At 45.6% G+C, this 19,301-nt stretch overlaps 1 protein-coding gene across 1 annotated transcript in view; it reads left to right on the forward strand.

Moving 5' to 3' along the window:
• Positions 1 to 19,301, forward strand: part of LIPC (lipase C, hepatic type) — a 145,272-nt gene that overhangs the window by 103,852 nt on the left and 22,119 nt on the right. The window contains exons 3-5 of the mRNA XM_081048697.1: positions 14,256 to 14,443; positions 18,033 to 18,215; positions 18,776 to 18,893. Of these exons, the coding sequence (XP_080904823.1) occupies positions 14,256 to 14,443; positions 18,033 to 18,215; positions 18,776 to 18,893 (489 nt within the window). The remainder of the gene's footprint in view (positions 1 to 14,255; positions 14,444 to 18,032; positions 18,216 to 18,775; positions 18,894 to 19,301) is intronic.

A 19,301-nucleotide genomic window follows, 5' to 3' on the forward strand; every position in this document is an offset into this window, starting at 1 on the left:
ACGCTCCTGCTCCTTCCTGCTGGCTTCTCAGAATGCCCCTGCTTTCTGGCAAGACCTCAGACATTGGCCCATCCCAGACCCATCTTCACTTACCTGATGGTTCTTTGTCATGTGCAGAGACCGCCTTATGGCCACACACATCTGGGAGGGCGAGCCAGGGCTCCCTGTTTTAATGACTTCCCAACTTCCTCCAAAGTTCAAGTTTTTCTCAAGAGCCTGGCACATCTTAGCTGCCAATGTGAACTGTGAGTTCCTGAGATGTCGATGGCACTTTCCAACATTTGCCTTTTTTGACACATCTAAAATATCCTCATTCCCAGCACTCTATGAGCACCAGGCCAGATGGACTGGCTGCTGGGGAAGCTTCAGTCTCTGAAAGGCCTCTGAGAGGCCCTGGAGAGATGCTTCCTGGCTGAGAAGCACGTGTTTTCCTCTCGTCTCCTCCACACCCATTCCAAAGCTAAACCAGCCGAGGGGCACCTTTGGGTCCCAGCACACTCCTGCCCGGGTTCCAAGCTCTAAGGCAGCTTCCTTCCATAGAATTCCTCACACCTTTGCTCTCCATGGCTCCAAGCCCTTTTCCATCCCCTAGGCCCATTTCTGCCTGAGAGAAAGCTGCCTACTTGGGAAGTTCCCTGTGAAGGTCACCTTTACTCTTTCAGGTCACTGAGGACCCCATGGGAAGGAGCTTAACTCCCTTACATATTCAACAGCTGAAGCCAAGGGCCCCTGGGGCTAAGGTCAGTGAAGGCATATATACACGGGTTTACTGCTGGGCTCTTAATTCTGTTCCCATTGTCTATGTGTCTGCTTTATGCCAGCACCACACTGTTTTGATGACTATAGCTTTGTAATATATTTTGAAATCAGGAAGTGTGATGCCTGCAGCTTTGTTCTTTCTCGAGATTGCTTTGGCTATTCAGGGTCTTTTTTGATTTCATACAAATTTAGGATTGTTTTTTCTATTTTTGTGAAAAATGTCATTGGGGTTTTGATAGGGATTGCATTGAAGAACGAGATTGTTTTCTTTATTCCTATTTCAGATAGTTCATTGATAATGTATAGAAATGCAGCTAAATTTTGTATGTTGATTTTGTAGCCTCAAACTTTACTAAATTCATTTATTAGATCTAACAATTCTTTTGGAGGCGTCTTTAAGATTTTCTATATACAAAATCATGTCATCAGCAAACAGAGACAATTTTCCTTTTTCCTTTTTGATTTGGATGCCTTTTTGTTTTTCTTTCTTGCCTGCTTGCTCTGGCTAGGACTTCCAGTGCTGTGTTGAATAAGAGTGGTGAGAGTGGGCACCCTTGTCTTGTTCCTTCTCTTAGAAAAAAAGTTTTCAGCCTTTCACCATTGAGTATGATGTCAACTGTGCATTGTGACACATCACCTTTGTTATGTTAAGGTACCATGTTTCCCCGAAAATAAGACCTAGCTGGTCAATCAGCTCTAATGCGTCTTTTGGAGCAAAAATTGATATAAAACCTGATCTTATTTTACTATAATATAAGACCATGTATAATATAATATAATAAAATATAATATAATATAATATGTAATACCGGGTCTTATATTAATTTTTGCTCCAAAAGACGCATTAGAGCTGATGCTCTAGCTAGGTCTTATTTTTGGGGAAACATGGTATGTTCCTTCTATACTCAATCCGTTGAGAGTGTTATCATGAATCCAGGTTGAATTTTGTTAAATGCTTGTTCTGTGTCTATTGAAACGATCATATGATTTTTGTCTTTCTTTCTGTTAATGTGATGTATTAATTGACTTGCATACATCGAGCCATCCTTGCATCCCAGGGAATAAATCCCACTTGATCATGGTGTATACTCCTTTTAATGTGCTGTTGAATTTGGTTTGCTACTATTTTGGTGAGAATCTTTGCTCATATTCATTAGGGATATCCAAAGTTATTCTCAGAATGATTTGCCAACTTGGGATAATATATATTCTCAGGCTTCCACAGAGGTACTGAATCAATTCTCTGAGGATTCTGCCCAGGAGTCTGAATCTTAAGCACATGGATATGTGGAACCACTGCCCTCAAATGTAAATTAGGTAAAATATAAGGGGTCCTGAAAGGGAAGTTTCATTTAGCAGTGGTTTAAGGGCAGAACACGGGCTAGGTGAGTTTTGCAGTCAGAGCTTTGTTTTCCCATGGACCCATAGCTTGGTTTGGCTCCTGAAGGTGCCTAACTGAATGGCATGGCTGGAGCACCCAACTGGTAGAAGCAGAGATACACCTTAGTAATCTCCAGAGCTGTCACATCAAGTCAATAGACTTCTACTGTCCAAAAGAGCCTGGGAAAATGGGAGAGGGGAGGCTGAAATCCTCTCCAAAGAGAAGCCTCCTTTTCTTGGCAAAAAGGCATGGTGATCTTGCCAAAACATGCAATTTGCTACCTGAAGGAAGTACACAGAAAGGTGCTAAATAGGCTGGCAAAAACCTTGGTGGATAAGTACCAAAAAGTATCTGGAAGAAACTATATTGGGTCAAGATATGAGATCTTGGGGCAGCCGGGTGGCTCAGTTGGTTAGAGCACGAGCTCTGAACAACAGGGTTGCCAGTTCGATTCCCACATGGGCCAGTGAGCTGCTCCCGCACAACTAGATTGAAGACAATGGAGCTACTGGAGGGGCGGCTGGATGACTCAGTTGGTTAGAGTGTGAGCTCTTAACAGCAAGGTTGCCGGTTCATTTCCCACATGGGATGGTGGGCTGCACTCCCTGCAACTAAAATTGAAAATGTCAACTGAACTTAGAGTTGAGCTGCACCCTCCACAACTAGATGGAAGGACAACGACTTGGAGCTCATGGGCTCTGGAAAAGCACACTATTCCCTAATAAAAAATTTTTTTAAAAAAGAGACGAGATCTTAGGTAATTTTTCAAAGCAAAGAGAAGTGAAATATTGATGGCCAACCCCTGTGTCAGACATTTTTCACCAAGTTTCATTCAGTTCTCACAATGACCCTATGAGATGAAATTTCATATTTGCAATTTAAGAAAAGGAAACTGAAGCTTCCACAGGTTAAGTGAGCTTCCCGAGGGCACACAACTAATAACTGATAGAGTTATTAATCAATCTCAGATAGATCAAATACAGTGCTGACTGGCTCTAAAGCCAGGGCCCTTTCCACTACACTATCCTGCCTCAGGCATTGCTTCCCATGGCACCACAGAAATAGTTAGGGTACGCGTCCGTGAGCTGAAGGCGTAAAGCAGCAGTCAGCGGTGCCTCCAGATACAGGCAGTGAGGGGAAGACATGGGTTCAAAAGACTAGCTTCGGGAATGTGGAACAAGGATAAAAGCACATTTTATCAGGGCCAGAAAAGTGTTGCAGTCTCAACTTAGATGTATGGAGAGTGAGATAGAGAAATGGGATTCTGGCCCTGGTTTAGCCAGCTGTTGGCTTCAGGCCAGACACTGAACCCTTCTTATTTCTTCATCAGGAAATGAACATGTGGAGAATGGGAACAGCTGTGCTGCAGACCCCAGGGCCTGGGGAGTCTCAAAGGAGATGAGGGTCACATGAAATAAGCTACAACCATGCCCTCAAGCTCTGTGAGTCTTGAGGTGACACACTGATCACACATGGACTCGTCTTCCTCCCACATTCCATATTCCTTCTCTCCCCTCAGGACCAGCCTTTGATTTGGAATGCCCAAGATTATCTGGGAAACTGGTGACATTACTCACCCATAGCGTATTCTGGCTGCCTTTACACCAGCCACCCTATGGCTGAATAGATGCCTCTCCTGTTATTCAGCCATCAAAAAACACATCAAGCTGTGTAACTATTACCTATTTATTTTCCTCTACCATATGGTCATGAATTAATTGAAAGCACAGTCTGTCTTATTTACTGTTGTATCCACAGTCTCTACCACATAGGAGGTACTCACTAAACATGTAGGGAATGAACACATGAATGAATGGAATCATGGTGGGCCCTCAGTCTCTAAGATGTAAGATCCAATAGGGCCCAATGACCTACCCTCTCTGCCTGAAGCTGAAACATAGGGAAGTCCCAGGAATGCTCAGGGATTGGTGGGTCAGGAATATTTCCTCATCAGGAGGCCCCCAAATCCCTGCCCTAGAGAGTATATCCTATGCATTCAGTTCTCATTCTCCACCCATGGTTTGCTTTTTCCTTAAAGAATAACTTGGGGCTGTTTGACCAAATTCATGCTAAATGCTTTCCTCATGCTGCAAGTGTTTATCTTTGCAAAGCTCAAGCTCAGATTCCAGCACAGGAGAAGGGCGCATTCCTGTGGGAACAGGGCCAGGAGTTCCCAGGTGACTATTGCTCTCTCACTTCTTTCCTTTTTGGCCTGATTAACTCTGGCCTCAAAAACATGTCTCTCTGGCATCTTTTGTTTACTGAAAATCAGAGATAAGATAGTCTTAGGATTCACACATCTCAGACCTGAAGGGACCCTGGAATCTACTCCCTACCTCTTGGTTTTCCAGAGATGAAAACTGAGGCCCAGCTGGTTTGGAGAAAAAGCCAGCTCTAAGACCCCTGGTCCAGCTGCTTCAAGAAGCCAATGACATCTCACTGCACCTCCATGAGGACCTCAAAGCCAGCTGGTCCACACTCCTCATTTTCCAGATGAGGAAACTGAGGCCTAGAAAGTTAAATAACTTGTACAAGGTCAACCAGGATCTGTTAACAAGAAACGGGGACCAGATTTCATGGAAATCTGCCAACACACAATTACACATAGTCCACCAACAGCTAAATATGAGTGAAATAGTTCCTAAATAGTTCGAATGTCTGAAGCCACATTTTCTCTACAAGCAAATGCAGCAGACCCAAACAAGCACACATTCAGCTGCTTGTCTCCTGTGACACGCCTTCACTTCAGGCTGAGTTCTTCTCTAAGTCACCACATAAATGCAATTCAACACAGCCATACTTTCTCTAGTCCATGGGTGCAATTGTAAAGACCGATTTCAATGACCTTGTGGTCAGCAAGCCTCCTGTGGGGTGTGGAAGGCCTGGCGACAGAAGTTTATGGGTCTGTCCCGGTGGGCAACTTTAACTCCCTGGATTGCAAAGGAGCGGCTCTTGGCATGAGGCTCAACTCAGCTACTTCCTGTGACTGTGGTCAAGACATTTATCCTCTCCAAGACCCAGTTTCCTTTACAGATAACCTCCTCATAGGGGTATTAGGAGGATTGAATAAAATGAAGAATTCTGAGTAACTAGCAAAGAATAAGTGATAGCCACATAAACAGCCCTTGAACCTGCCTTACCAATTCCACCTGCTCCCCAGTGCCGGATCGTGTCTTTTAATGAGAACTTTGGGGTCTTACAGGTTTTCTGGGTTGGTAGTAATTGTGGCTGGCATCCTGTGGGGGACTTACTTGTAATTGCTTCAACTCCCATGTCAGCAACATGATCTCACCAGTTAACCAAGTAATTTCATACCAGGTAATTCATCCTAGTGGAAATATTTCTCAGCGAGGAAAAGTTCTCTGCATGAGGTTCATTGTAGCTCTGTTCATGAAGGTGAAAAATTGGAATTATATTGCTTGTCCCAGAGAGGGAAATGGATACATAACTTACAAAGCATTCCCTTAGTGGAATATTACTCAGCCTTTAAAAATAACGAGTAGGAACACTGTAGAAATATGGAGAGATGTCTATTATATAATGTGAAATAAAAAAAGCAAAAAGCACTTATATTTGCACAGTTACATGAAAAATATATTTGTTTCTGGATACGGAAAAGAAACATAGGAAAATAAAAAGTCAGTTGATTACGAGGATGAGAATGCAAATATATTTTTTAACATTTTGTTTTCTGCTGTTACTTTGCTTTTGTGCACCAAATACATTTTTAAAAAAATAAGGAAGAAAATCTGATACTTGCTCCAGAAACAATTCAGCTGAAGGCAAGTTTCATTTGTGGGAAAATGCCTGGCACAGAGCAGGTACTCAGGAAGTGCCGGTAGAAAGAAGGAATGGGTAGCCCTAGGAATTCTGAAGTCACTGTAGCCTATGTACAGATTATGGGCCTGACCATAGGAGCCAGGTCCAACCTATGGCTATACTTATCTCATAGGTTTGTTCCATCCTGAGCAGACAACATGGCCTGGATGGTGTCCGGGGCAATCATAAAATTAGGGTCTTCCAGAGGACCCTTCCCACTAGTCCCAGGCCTGGGAATATGTTCAGTAGTTCAGGTTAACAAAGGAAAACAACACACACACACACACACACACACACACACACACACACACACACACACACACGTGTTAGCAATTTATATCATGAATGTGAAGACATTTCACAAACCACTCTGTAAGAGGTATATTAATACCTACTGCTGCTGTTTAATGCACTTGTGCCTTCAACACCAGCCAGTGCATGGGGGGTGCTCGACAAACACTGAACTAAGGAGAAGCACTCAGCTCAGGTGTCACAGGCAGAAGACAGGGCCTGACTCCCTCAGAATCCTTGGCTCTCTCCTATGCCAGCTCATTGCCTGCAGTCACCCACCTAATGATGTCCTTAGATCATGGAATAATTTGTTCTTGTTTGAAATATTAGGAACCCTCAAACCTGAGGGCTGACTTAGGAATAGAGAGATCATTGCGGCAAGGAATCTAATATTAGAAAAGTAGTGGCTGAACCCAGCTTCGTCTGACTGATTTTGAGAAAGCTTTGCTGCGTTAGGATCTTATTGCCATGTGGAGGGAAACCAGTGTCTTTCCAGCCCACCAACTCGCTTTCCAGGTTACAGGGGATGATACCCTCGAAGGAGCTGACAGCTTACTTTAGGTAATACTCTCCCTCTCAAAATTACTGCTTCATCCCTAGATTCTTATGATGGATGTGTCTTTATCCCTACTAAAGACATGAGAAAATGACAGTTTCAAATACATGCCTGGAGAAGCAGCTGTTCCTATCAAACACAACTGGAACAAATGTCCTCACTCATAATGGAATCCTTAGGTTTCCTCACAGCTTATTCTCAGAGTAGAAGTGAAGTTTAAACAAGTTAATACAAATACAACCATTAGAAAATTACCTGGCCCAGAGTGTGCACTCAATAAATATCAGTTTAAAAAGTGCTGAAAATCAATTTGGATACATAGGAATATAAAAAGAGATATAAATAAGACCACACCTGAGGAGCTAATGACTCTACTTTTGGGAAACTATACTAAGAAAATACTTAGATTCAGATAAAGATTTATGTGTAAAGATCGTCATCAGAGCATTGTTAATAATAGAAAAAAAAAAGTCATCTGGAAACAACCTAAATGTACAACAATGGAACAAGTAAGCAAACTATGCCACTTTTCAAAAGCATGTTTTTAAAGAGTTTTTTTTTTAAGATTTTTTTTTTTTTGGGAGGAAGGGGAACAAGACTTTTTTTTAAATTGGGGAATAGTGTGTACTTCCAGGACTTTTTTTGTTTTTTTTCCAAGTCAAGTTGTTGTCCTTTCAATCTTAGTTGTGGAAGGCGCAGCTCAGCTCCAGGTCCAGTTGCCACTGCTAGTTGCAGGGAGTGCAGCCCACCATCCCTTGCGGGAGTCAAACCGGCAACTTTGTGGTTGAGAGGACACGCCCAACCACAGAAGCTCAGTGGCAGCTCAGCTCAAGGTGCCATGTTCAATCTTAGTTGCAGGGGACGGAGCCCACCATCCCTTGTGGGACTCGAGGAATTGAACCGGCAACCTTGTGGTTGAGAGCCCACTGGCCCATGTGGGAATCAAACCAGCAGCCTTCGGAGTTAGGAACATGGAGCTCTAACCGCTTGAGCCACTGGACCGGCCCCCTAAAGAATTTTAATGCTGCAAGAAATTATCATGACAGGTGAAGAGGGATATAAAACCATTCACATAATATGATCTAAATTATAGACACTCCAAATAAATATCCATGGAACAAATATCTCCATAAGAAAAGATTTGAAGGAAGTACTCCAAATATTACTTGTGGGTGTGTTTTTTTTTTCTGCGTAGTGAGATTCTTTATTGACTTCAGCATTTTTCAGACTATATACATACAATTAGCATGTATTAATTCTACAAATAGGCAAATAAAATATAAAACATTTGAGTCTATTACAATACCAGAAGTAAAAACAGCGGGGGGCAAAGGGGAAGGATAAGGTCCTAGACCTAGTCCAGCAGCAGGGGGCAGAGAAGATAATCCTGAGTCAGAGTCCTCAATATTTGATGACTCTAGTGGGTTACCAAGGGGACAGCAAGGGCATTCCAGGACAGCTCTAAGCTTTCTAGCTTGAGAAATGGCATGGACAAATGATGGTATTATACACCACAATAGGAAATGTAGAAAGAAAGAAGAAGAATGAGTTGGGAATAAAGAAAGTCCAGTTTGGCCTCACTGCCTTTGCAGTGCCAAAAGATTCCCCAGGTAAAAATGTTCAGTCAAGAACTGGATCTGTGCAGGGCTAAAGCTTGGGAAAGAGACTTCAGTATGGGTGTGTGTGACAGCAGTGAGTCCTTAAAGCCACAGCTCAGTGTGAGAAACTAGGCACCATGAATCCTCTAACCTCTCCTGTTTCCCCTTTTGATTTGGCCAATAGGAAGCTCAGAACAAAATCTGTAGGCCATCTCCGACAGCTTTACAGGATCACATAGTGTGCATGTTAGGGTGAACTACTTAAAATCATGTTCCAGTAGTCTGTGTGTTCTGTGAGGGGGACAATCACACTGTTATGGAGGCTCAGACACTCGGGCTCTAGAGCTTCCCTCTTTCCACCCAAAATGTGACTTGAAGTGGCCCCTGCCTCCCTCAGTCACAGGGCTGCTGCTAGATTATAGTGAAGAGCCTTGCAGAGACTCGCTGTGACTAATAAGCTGTTTGGCAGTACGGTCGCTGCTTCCCCTGAGGATTGCAGACCACTCTCAGAGTCAACCACATGAAACTTGCTACTTTGTAGGAATGATGTTCAAGACATCACCCAATAATCCCTTTTTACAATATCCCGTAGGGAAACTGTCTCTGGTTTCCCTTTTTGATTTGGCCAATAGGAGACTCAGAACAAAATCTGTAGCCCATCTCTAACAGCCTTATTGGACCATGTAGTGTGCACGTTAGGATGCTAATCTATTAATACTTCTGTCTTTGTTGTTTTACTGCCTTTATTTTCTCTTTGCCCCAATTTCTTCTACCATGAATTTTTGTGAACTTCTTAAAGTCAAAATTTTTTGTCCCTGTCATGCCCATCCATTGATTCTCTTTTTACCTCCTGAAGTTACACAAAAGAATTCTTGACCCTCTTCCCTGCAACTGCCCTTCAACATTAAGGTCCTCCATGAATTTTTATTTTTATTTTTATTTTTTTAGCATAAGAGCTCCACTTTGTTCAACAATTTCTCCTAGATATGAGCTCCTAAAGAATCTTTCATCTTTCTAGACTCACATGATGCCTCATCTTCTCTTTGTGTCTTCTCTAAAGCCCCTCCTCAAGGCATCCCTCTACTTACAGAAACCATATGCAGTGGCTGGTTCTTATGCTTGCCTCTCCCACTGGACTGAGAACTCCTGAAAAAGAGAGGCCATGCCCTATTTGCCTCCAACTATACCTAACCAGGGCCCAGGGCATAATATAATAATATATGCTTATAAGGTTTTATTAAGCAAACGAGTAAATGAATTTATATACATACACAACTTCCTCACTCATATACATGTTGAAAGAAAGCCACAACCACAGGAGTAAAAGGAAGAACACAGCTGTGCATGGGCCTTTCCACCTGATAATTGCTTTTTTTTTAGGACTCTCCTGAATAGCCTTGAGGCCGTAGGCACTGAGGCCCCAGCTAATTCTCCCAGCTGAATCCACAGTAAATACACATAAGACAGAATTGGTCCTGTGAGGGCAATTGGGATAAATTTTCACAGAAAGGATTTCACAGATCAAAAAATGCAAGATGCTGGGATCCAAGATGGCAGAGTAGATAAACACTGTGCTTGCTTCCCTTTGTTAACAAATTAAAAGTACAACTAAATGATGGAACAATCAACCTGGAGAACCATCTGAAGTCTGGCTGAACAGAAGTTTTATAACTAACGATATAAAGAACAAACGACAACGAGACTGGTAGGAGCGGTGGAGACGCAGAACTGGCTAACTCCAAACCTCTGTGGCAGTTGACAACCAGGAGGGATATCTCAGCCATAGAGGTTCCTCCCAGAGGAGCGACGGACCCCAGCCCCACAGAGTGCTGGTACCGGGGAGAGGATCCCCCACAACATCTGGCTGTGAAAAACAGTGGGGATTCCAATAATCCAGGTGGGACGGAAGGTGGTGGAAAAGCCAGGCAACCTCTTAAAGGGCCCGTGCACAGACTCTCTCACTCCCAGGCACTCACCTTGGGCTCTAGCGAAGAGACAGTAACTCGGGGCGAGTCAGAGATATATGGGGGGAGGACGGAGTTGTGTGACTTCCAGACGAGGGCTGGAAAAGAGTCGGCATTTTCCCTGTGAGAGCTCCTTCTCCCGTGCAGCAGGCAGGCAGCCGCCATCTTTAATGTGTTGAGCCCGCCCCCTAAGCTTCCAGGCAAATCTGAATCTGATTGGTCTGGTGAGCTCCAGAGCGCTGCTCTTCTGACTCACTGGGACCCTGCCCTACCCAACTCCCTCAACACTGGAGGCACTTTCTCCAAGAGCAGCCAGCCCCACCCACATTGCACTCTTTCTTGGAAAACTATCAGAGTCTCATAGACCCCAGGTGGGTGGTAGCTGGCTTCTGTGTGCTCTGAGACTTTTGCTGAGTAGCTTCAGGCTCAGCGCTGTCACCAAACCAGAATTTACATTAACCTGGTGACCACAACTCTTCCCACTCTAGTGACTCCTTGAGACCCTGCCTGACCCCACTTGCATATTGCATAAGGTTTTATCAGTGTTTGAACCTTAAGGGAGCCTGCCGATGGCAGCAGGACTCAAGGTGTCCTAGCTTTTTGTGAAGTTCCTCCAGGCCTGATACAGGTGGCAAATGTCCTCAGGTCACAGTGTGGCCTCTCCCACAGGCAGAAAAGAACCACAGATCGCTCTGTAACTCCTACCAGGTAGTCCCTGGCTGGTCACAGGCAGTGAATGACCTGGGCCTGCACAGGAGCCCCTCCCAAGAAAGCCCCAGAACAAACATACTTGGAGGTTGGTTTCAGATCACAGCAGAGCACCACCCAATTAGCTCCACAAGCAGCACACTCAAAGTGTGCCCACTGGGGTGAATCCCACTTAGTGGGGTAAGCCCCCACACAGCAGCCTGTAAGCTGCGAATGTGGCCAAACCCCACAGCCAATCAGCCTGAAGGTCAACCCCACCCACTGATGTGCCAATAGCAATCAAGACTCAATTATAACATAAGGGCACACACACCCATGCAAGGGACACTCCTGGAGCACCCAGTGCAGGTGACCAGAAAGACTGTGCCACTGGGGCCCAAAGGGCACCTACTACATAAGGCTACCCGGCCACTACTAGGAGACATAGAAGATCTACTTAATACATAGAAACAAACAGATAGGCAGTCAAAATGAGGAAACAAAGAAATACATCCCAAATGAAAGAACAGGAGAAAATTCCAGAAAAAGAACTAAATGAAATGGAGGCAAGCAACGGACCAGAGGCAGAGTTCAAAACCATGGTTATAAGGATGCTCAAGGAACTTAGTGAGAGCTTCAACAAAGAGATGGCAAGCATAAAAAAGGACATGGAAACCATAAAAAAAAAAAAAAAAAAAAAAGAACCAGTCTTAAGTGAAGAACACAATGACGGAAATGAAGAATGCACTAGAAGGAATCACCAGCAGACTAGATGAAGCAGAGGACTGAATCAAGGATTTGGAAGACAAGCTTGCAGAAAACACCCAATTGGAACAGCAAAAAGAATAAAGATCCAAGATATTGAGGATAGTTTAAGAGACCTCTGGGACAACATCAAGCATATGTGGGTCCCACAGATACCATATCACTCACTAAGCATTTATTGAGTACCTACTAGCACTGCCCCCCAGGAGTTTACAGCCTGGTGGAGGTAACACCATGCACTAAACAAATAAATTACCAGGCCACGTGACAAGGTCATTAGGATCAGGAACCCAACACAGTGCTGGCAGCAAGAGAAAGTAATGACCTCTGGCTAGACTAGCAGGTTTCCGGGAGGGGTTGATGTTTGAGTTCCCTTTTAACGGATGGACCACGGTTCACTGAAGAGCAGCAGAGACTAAAAAGGAAGCCAGAGTGCAAAAGTGCAGGCAAGTGCAAAGGCATTTGGGGGGTCTATTGGCAATCTGGGGTAGCAAGAGAATGTAGAGAGGTGAGGCATTGGGGGAAAAGGGTGGTGGCCTTGGATACAATACTAAGGAGTTTGAAGTCACTAAAAGGTCTAATAGTCCTTTCTCTTCTAGAAAGCTTCTTTTAGCAGCAGTGAGAGGGAGGATGGTGAGACGAAACAGAGGCGTTGCAATAAACCAAGCAAGAAACAGTGTGCGCTTGAACTAGGGTACTGGGGTCTAGGGGTATTTGAGAACCAGCAGCTTTGGACTGACTGGGAGGCAGGTACAGCAGTGCTAGGTGACACCCCAGCTTCTGAATTAGACTACAGTGTAGGAAGGCAGTGTATGGCGTGAAATGGAGAACATGGACTAGAAGCCCACTGGCAGGGCTGAGGACCAGCTCAGACAGTCCCTAAGCTCAGGAAAGCCAAACTGCGCAAAAGAAATCTTCATTCTCTCAGAGAAATTATTCAGATTTTTGCTCACATCTTCTTTTAATAAAATATGACACATTTCATTCTGTCATCATAGTGAAAAATCATTGCCCTTTGCTGGGAATTAATAACTTTTTGAAATAATAACCTTTGGGTAGGAAAATTGGTTTCATTAATACCTCCCCTTGCACTTTGTAGGTTCATCATCTCTTGGTCCTGCTGTCCCCTGAAACCAAGAGCCCAAGACTTATTATTTGAGAAGCCTGAACGATTTTATGCTCAGAAAGAATGATCAAGGTCCTGAGTAATTAGACTGAATTTAGTTCACTGACCGAAAACGCTTGTATGGCCTTGCGTTCACCCCTCAGCCACAGGGGAATCCACCCTCTGCTGGAAGGGAGGGTGACTGGTCTGATTCCTAATCTTGGCAGGAAAGATGTCACCCACCGTGAGGTGCCACTGCCCTGGAAACATGGCACCTCCTCAGGCCCCACCCAGCCCCTGGGCAGAGGTGTGTGTCTTTAGCCAGCACCACGGCCTCGATAACTGTTGGGCGGCCTTGCAGAGTTGGGTGACTGCCCACCCCCACCCCCAAAGAGACTCGGGGTCAGGGTGAGGCTTTCCCCAAAGAGAGTCTAACGCGAGGACACATCTTAAAAGCAATTTTTCTCTCCTACCCTACCCTCACACAGTCTCTGAAAGATTCTAAATGGATATTCATTTATCCTTTTGTGCTGAGAAAACTCTTTGGCAGTAGCCTGTCACCCAGAGTATAAAGACTCCTCAGCATCCCAGCCACCCCACCCCCAACCTCTGGCTGCCCAGCCTTGTCTCCTGCCTCCTGAAGCCCATGAGGTCCCATGCCTCTGAGGCCTTACTCAGCTGTTTCCTCAGCTTGGAAAGTTCTACTCCCCCCCTCTCCCCACCCACCACACGTGCATACACACAAGCCCTATTCATCCTTCAAGGCCAGGATCAGCATCATTTCCCTCTGCCCCCGCTTCAAGCAGAATCCACACCTCCCTTGGTGAGCCTCTCCACCCCCACCCTAACTGGTCCATGCCAGGCTACGTGATATATGACATAATTCATCTGCAAGTGAGAACAGATTGGGCTTCATGAGACAATGCGTAGCGTCATCTAACCAAGATGCTTTATTCATTTGTACTTTTGGGTGAAATTCTTATTCTCTTTGATCCTCTGTCCAAGTTGCCTCCCCCATATTCCTACTGTCCTACAGTTACTCTGTTTTCGGACTGGCTGGTCCTATAATCCCCAGAATGGCAGGATGGAGGAGTTGACCCTCTCCACCTCTGTATTCAGTCCTCCTAGGTCACCCTCCATTCTCCCAGAGAGACATGGCCATTCTCCTGGAAATGTTATTCTGGGTTCCCCAAAGCTGCGGCTCATGACTATCTCCCTTACCTCACAGGCATCCCCTTGGCTGGTGTTCTTGGAAGCCTTTGGGTTGTCCCAGAGCTGGCAGAGGTGGAACAGATGCCAGGTTAAAACCATTCCCACTCTTACATTCCAGAGCCATTTCGAAGAAGATCTCGAGATGTTCAAACAAAGAAAACATTGCAGAATACAGAGACCAGATTCCTGCTCTTTGAAGGGGAAACCGAGAACGGCTGTCAGATTCAGCTCCATCACCCAGACACGCTACAACAGTGTGGCTTCAACTCCTCTCTGCCGTTGGTGATGATAATCCACGGGTGGTCGGTAGGAACAGCTGACATGCCATTTTTCTCTCTGCATTTACATTTGCTTCTCTTCTCCCTAGTGTGTTTGATTTTACTAAAAAAAATAGAGAGCCAGAGATACCAACTTCACGCATAATATTTGTAAAGCACATTCTAATTTTCCAACTGCTCCCCCACACATGATCTCATTGATTATCCCAATTCCATAAGTAAGCACTGTGGGGAGGGTATCATTATCTCCACGTCTCAGATAATAAAATGTGACTCAAAGAGGTCACACAGCGCATGAGGGCCCATAGGGATTGCAGTCCATGTGGGTGAATCTGAATGTTTCTATGTCTTAGAAGACATACTCTCCCAAGTACTGTTGTATCTGTCAGGGTTAAATTCAGCCAATTAAATAACAGAAACCCAGTTGGCAGTGGCTCAAATGAGACAGAAGTTTGTTTCCATATTACACAATAGTCCAGACATAGGTAGCCCAAAACTGAACAGATGGCTTTGTCAATGAAGTCCTGAAGGACCCAGCTCATTTCCAGCTCACTACTCTGCCATCCTTAGATGTGGCCCTCGTCCTTGTAGTCCAAGATGGCAGCTAGAGCACGAGCCATCACATCTTTATTCCAGGTAGCAAAGTGTAGTAAAGGGTGACACAAAGGAGTCAAAGAGCAAGGTGTTTAAAAATTAGCTTTACTGAGATACAATCCACAGACCATCCAATTCATCTATTTAAAATGTACAATTCAGTGGCTTTTGGTATGAAACAGTGTTTTTTAGGTTAGCTTCCCAGAAGCATCTGCAAAATGCGTCCAATTATATCCTGGATGGAAAGGTGGTTGAGATATGTAGTCTCTTAGAGAAAGTGTAGCCTTTTAGTGATGCTGAAAACTCTGTAACTATGGAAGAAGAGGAGCGAGAAGACTGTGGACAATAACTGAAGTCAAAGTAAGCGAGGACTTGTCTCCAAAAGGAAATCCTGACTCCCTGGTTACCAGCCCACACACGATTTGAAGCTTAGTTCACAACCTGAAAGCTCCAGAGATTTGGGGGGTCTATTTCATGACTTGGAAACCTTTCCCTGCCATCTAGTTGGAAATACTCTTGAAACCTCCGTTTATTCTACCCTAGAGAGCAAACTAGGCCCACCTAACCACATACCACTCTTCCAATGTATATTCTCCAACAGCCTGTGAGGTGTAGGCTCGTAGCCTCACATAAACTAAACAGACCCCATGTCTGGACTTGTGGGGGTCGTGGGGAGCCACATGATGCAACATGGGTGTAGCCATGAGGTGGGGTGCCTACTGTTGCCATCCTGGGAAAGCACAGAGGCCCCTGCAGCTCGCCAGCAATTTCTCCCCAGGATTTAAAGGGGTCCCACCCTAGGGAAGTGGGGTTTGGCACTGAACTTGGTGGGAGCCTTTCCTGCCTCTAGAGAAGGGACCTAACATAGATTGAGGCCATACTCAAGCTAGGCCTACTACCATAGGGAGAAAAGGAAAGAGACGAGATAAGATCATTCTTAAGAAAAGGTGTAGCCACAGCTAGTTATAATGGATTAGAACACTTACTAGCATCGCAGGAAAAATCTTCACCCCGTGTCACCATGACAGTTTCGATAAGGGCCCAGTAAGAACAACAGAGTTCCACCTCCCATCGGAAAGGCGTATCCAGTGGGGACCCGTCTGGGAACGCCTGCAATGCCACCTCTAAATCTTGAATATTTGCACCCTCATTCAAATAAAATCCTAAGCCTCTTTGTTCTTTGGGGCAGTTGCCCTCCTCCTAGCCTGCCCACTCCCAAAATATTGGGAGTGTACCATTTCCTTTCTCTTAATAAATCAACTCTTTGCTTGCTTTTGTTTGCATGGCTTAATTCTGTACGTCCTGGATTCTCCCCTGTGACCATACAAGTACCCTTGTTCTTCGGGAACAGGCCCTTTACACTATACATCAGCCCATTTAATCCTCACTCTCCCTGCCTCTCCCCCCACCCTCCCTCCCTCTCCCTCCACCCTCCCTGCCTCTCCCTCCACCCTCCCTGCCTCTTCCCCACTCTCCCTCCCTCCCACTCTCCCTGCCTCCCCCACTCTCCCTACTCCCTGCTTTAAGCCCCAGCAATACCCAAGCACTTGTCGCTCCTCCTGTGTACCATGTGATTTCTCTCCTCTTAGCCTTGGCTCAGGCTGTGCCTTCTACCTAGAGTATCCTTTCTCCTCTTCTCCTGTGGGACAGTATTCACTATATAGCAGGTGCTCCAAAACTATTTGTTAACTGAATTAATGACTAAATAAATATCTTGTTTACAAATGCAACACGAATATAGCATGGTCCTTTTGCCAGAAAGAACTATTTATTCTCAAAATCCTGTCCAGACTGGAATACATATACTATTACTAGTAATAATAGTGATGACAACAGCAGCTCACTAACTAACAGTTGCTGAGGGCACGGTTCTAAGCGCTTCGCATCTGTTAACTGATTTTGTCTTCACAAAAATCCTGGAAGAAGGGCAGTATTACTGTCCCCATTTTCCAGATGAGGAAACCGGGGCACAGATATGTGAAATAACTTGCCCAAGGCCACTCAGCTAGTAACTGGGAGAGTCTGGATTTGATGCCACATCCTCACAGAAGGCACTAGGTAAACATTTATGAAATGAATGCATCTTACCCCAGGTGATGTGCCCAGCCGGCTGTGTTGCTCTGCAGTTTCACCTCTGCAATCTAGTTTTCAACCACACCTGACTTTTCTCCTCTCCTGAGACATGCTACACTGTCCCTGGGTGATTCTGTGCCTCTGCATTTGCTTTTCCTTCTGCCTGGAATGCCCTAACCCCCCCCCACCACCACCACCGCCACCACCATCCCATTCACCTGCCCGCCTTTATTCTTCTAAAAGAGCTCCTATTCCTGCTGGAAGACAGCACACGTGCCTTTGCTCTGTGAACCCATCAGAATTACCCTGAAATTGGTTCGCATACGTAGAACAATACATAGAACAAACATTCATGGAGCTCCTACTATGTTCTGGCTCATGGTGCTGATCCCTCTAAAGCAAGAGGAATGCAATGGGCGAGAGGAGAGGGAAAGCGGTCAGGTTCACTGGTGTGGCAGAACAGACCTTCCGGCAGGGATGGTGTGGAAGCTGACCCTCAAAGGAGAGGTGAGCTTTCAGTACCTGATTTACACAGATGTATTTATTGTTTTAAGGCTTGGAAAGTCCACTAGGGAAATGTTAAGACAATGGTTCTCAATTGGGAGCTAGGAGGAGTAACCCCCAGGGAACATCTGGCAAATTCAGGAACCATTTTTGGTTTCCAAAACTTGGAAGGGGTTTGCAGCCAGCATCTCACGGATGGAGGCCAGAGATGCTGCTAGACATCCTACAATGCCCAGGACAACCCCCGCGACACAAACATTGTCTGGTCCCAGATGTCAACTGTGCTGAGGTTGGAGAAGACCACATTAAACTCTTTCTCTTGGAGAGAAGGATCCAGCATTAGCCGAGAATTGGAGAAGAAAAGGAGGTGAATAGGGAGAAAGAGACAATTAGTACAATGCTCCCTCCGTCCCCTCCTGGTGACTACCCTGTGTGTCTACCCTCAGATGGATGGCTTGCTGGAAGACTGGATCTGGACGATGGTGGCGGCCCTGAAGTCTCAGCTAGCCCAGCCCGTGAATGTGGTGCTGGCAGACTGGATCACCCTGGCCCAAAACCACTATGCCATTGCGGTCCGCAACACCCGCCTTGTGGGCCAAGAGGTTGCGGCTCTTCTCCAGTGGCTGGAGGTAAGACCTGCCTGACCTCCCTTCCTCCCCCCTCCTCTCAGACCAGGTGAATTAAGCTGGTCTCCCACAGCAGCCCAGACAGGAGAACCACCCCTGCTAAGCTCACAGGAATGGGAAGGCCAGGGATGGAGATCGGGTCCCAGAGCTTTCTCAGCGGCCTCCCTTGCTCCCCTATTTTGTGGAATCATCTACATCCCCCACCCCATCCACTGTTCCTTTTATGCTCACCCCCTTCTACGTGCTAAGGGATCTAAACAAACCCTGTAAACCACCAAACCCCACACAAATGAACAGGATCATTTCCACGGGGCCTTCATGCGCAGGTGAAAACAGGCAGGCAGGAGGCAGCATTCAGGCAGGGGTCCAGGCGGCTGGGCCTGCAAGGAGAGAGCACAGAGTCCGCAAGGTGAGAAACCAGTTTGGGTCTGGAGCAGGAATGAAGCACCTCATTTGCGATCAGCGCAAAGAGCAGGGTGGGAGCCTGAACAAGCTGGACCCACAAAAGACTTTTATCCAGGCGGCTCTTCTCCTCCGGCAACCATCTTACCGCTGTCTTCCAGGAATCTGTTCAATTTTCTCGAAGCAATGTTCATCTAGTTGGGTACAGCCTGGGTGCACACGTCTCAGGATTCGCTGGCAGTTTCATCGGCGGAAAGCAAAAGATTGGGAGAATCACAGGTAACCATGCCCGATAACTAACAACTGTAATCTCCACAGCTGCACAGGGGACATGGATCAGGACCTGCTTTTCCAACAGCCTCACACCATGTTTTCCCGAAAAGACCAGGGCCTATATTAATTTTTGCTCCAAAAGATGCATTAGGGCTTATGTTCAGGGCATGTCCTCCTGAAAAATCATGCTAGGGCTTATTTTCCGGTTAGGTCTTATTTTCGGGGAAACATGGTAATGAGCACAATCCCCAGCTTCCTTCGCGCTGCACTGGTGCTCAAGGAAGGGTGTGTTGCACTATTTCAGCCCTGAGGACTGTTAAGGCTGCTGTTCCAAGAGAATTCAGAAATCACAGCCTCCATTCCTATTGCCTTTCCTCAGACAAATGCCTCTCAAAGTCAGGCCAAAGAGAACCA

The sequence above is a fragment of the Rhinolophus hipposideros genome, assembly GCF_964194185.1.
Source record: "Rhinolophus hipposideros genome assembly, chromosome: 5".
In the NCBI taxonomy this organism is placed as follows: domain Eukaryota; kingdom Metazoa; phylum Chordata; class Mammalia; order Chiroptera; family Rhinolophidae; genus Rhinolophus; species Rhinolophus hipposideros.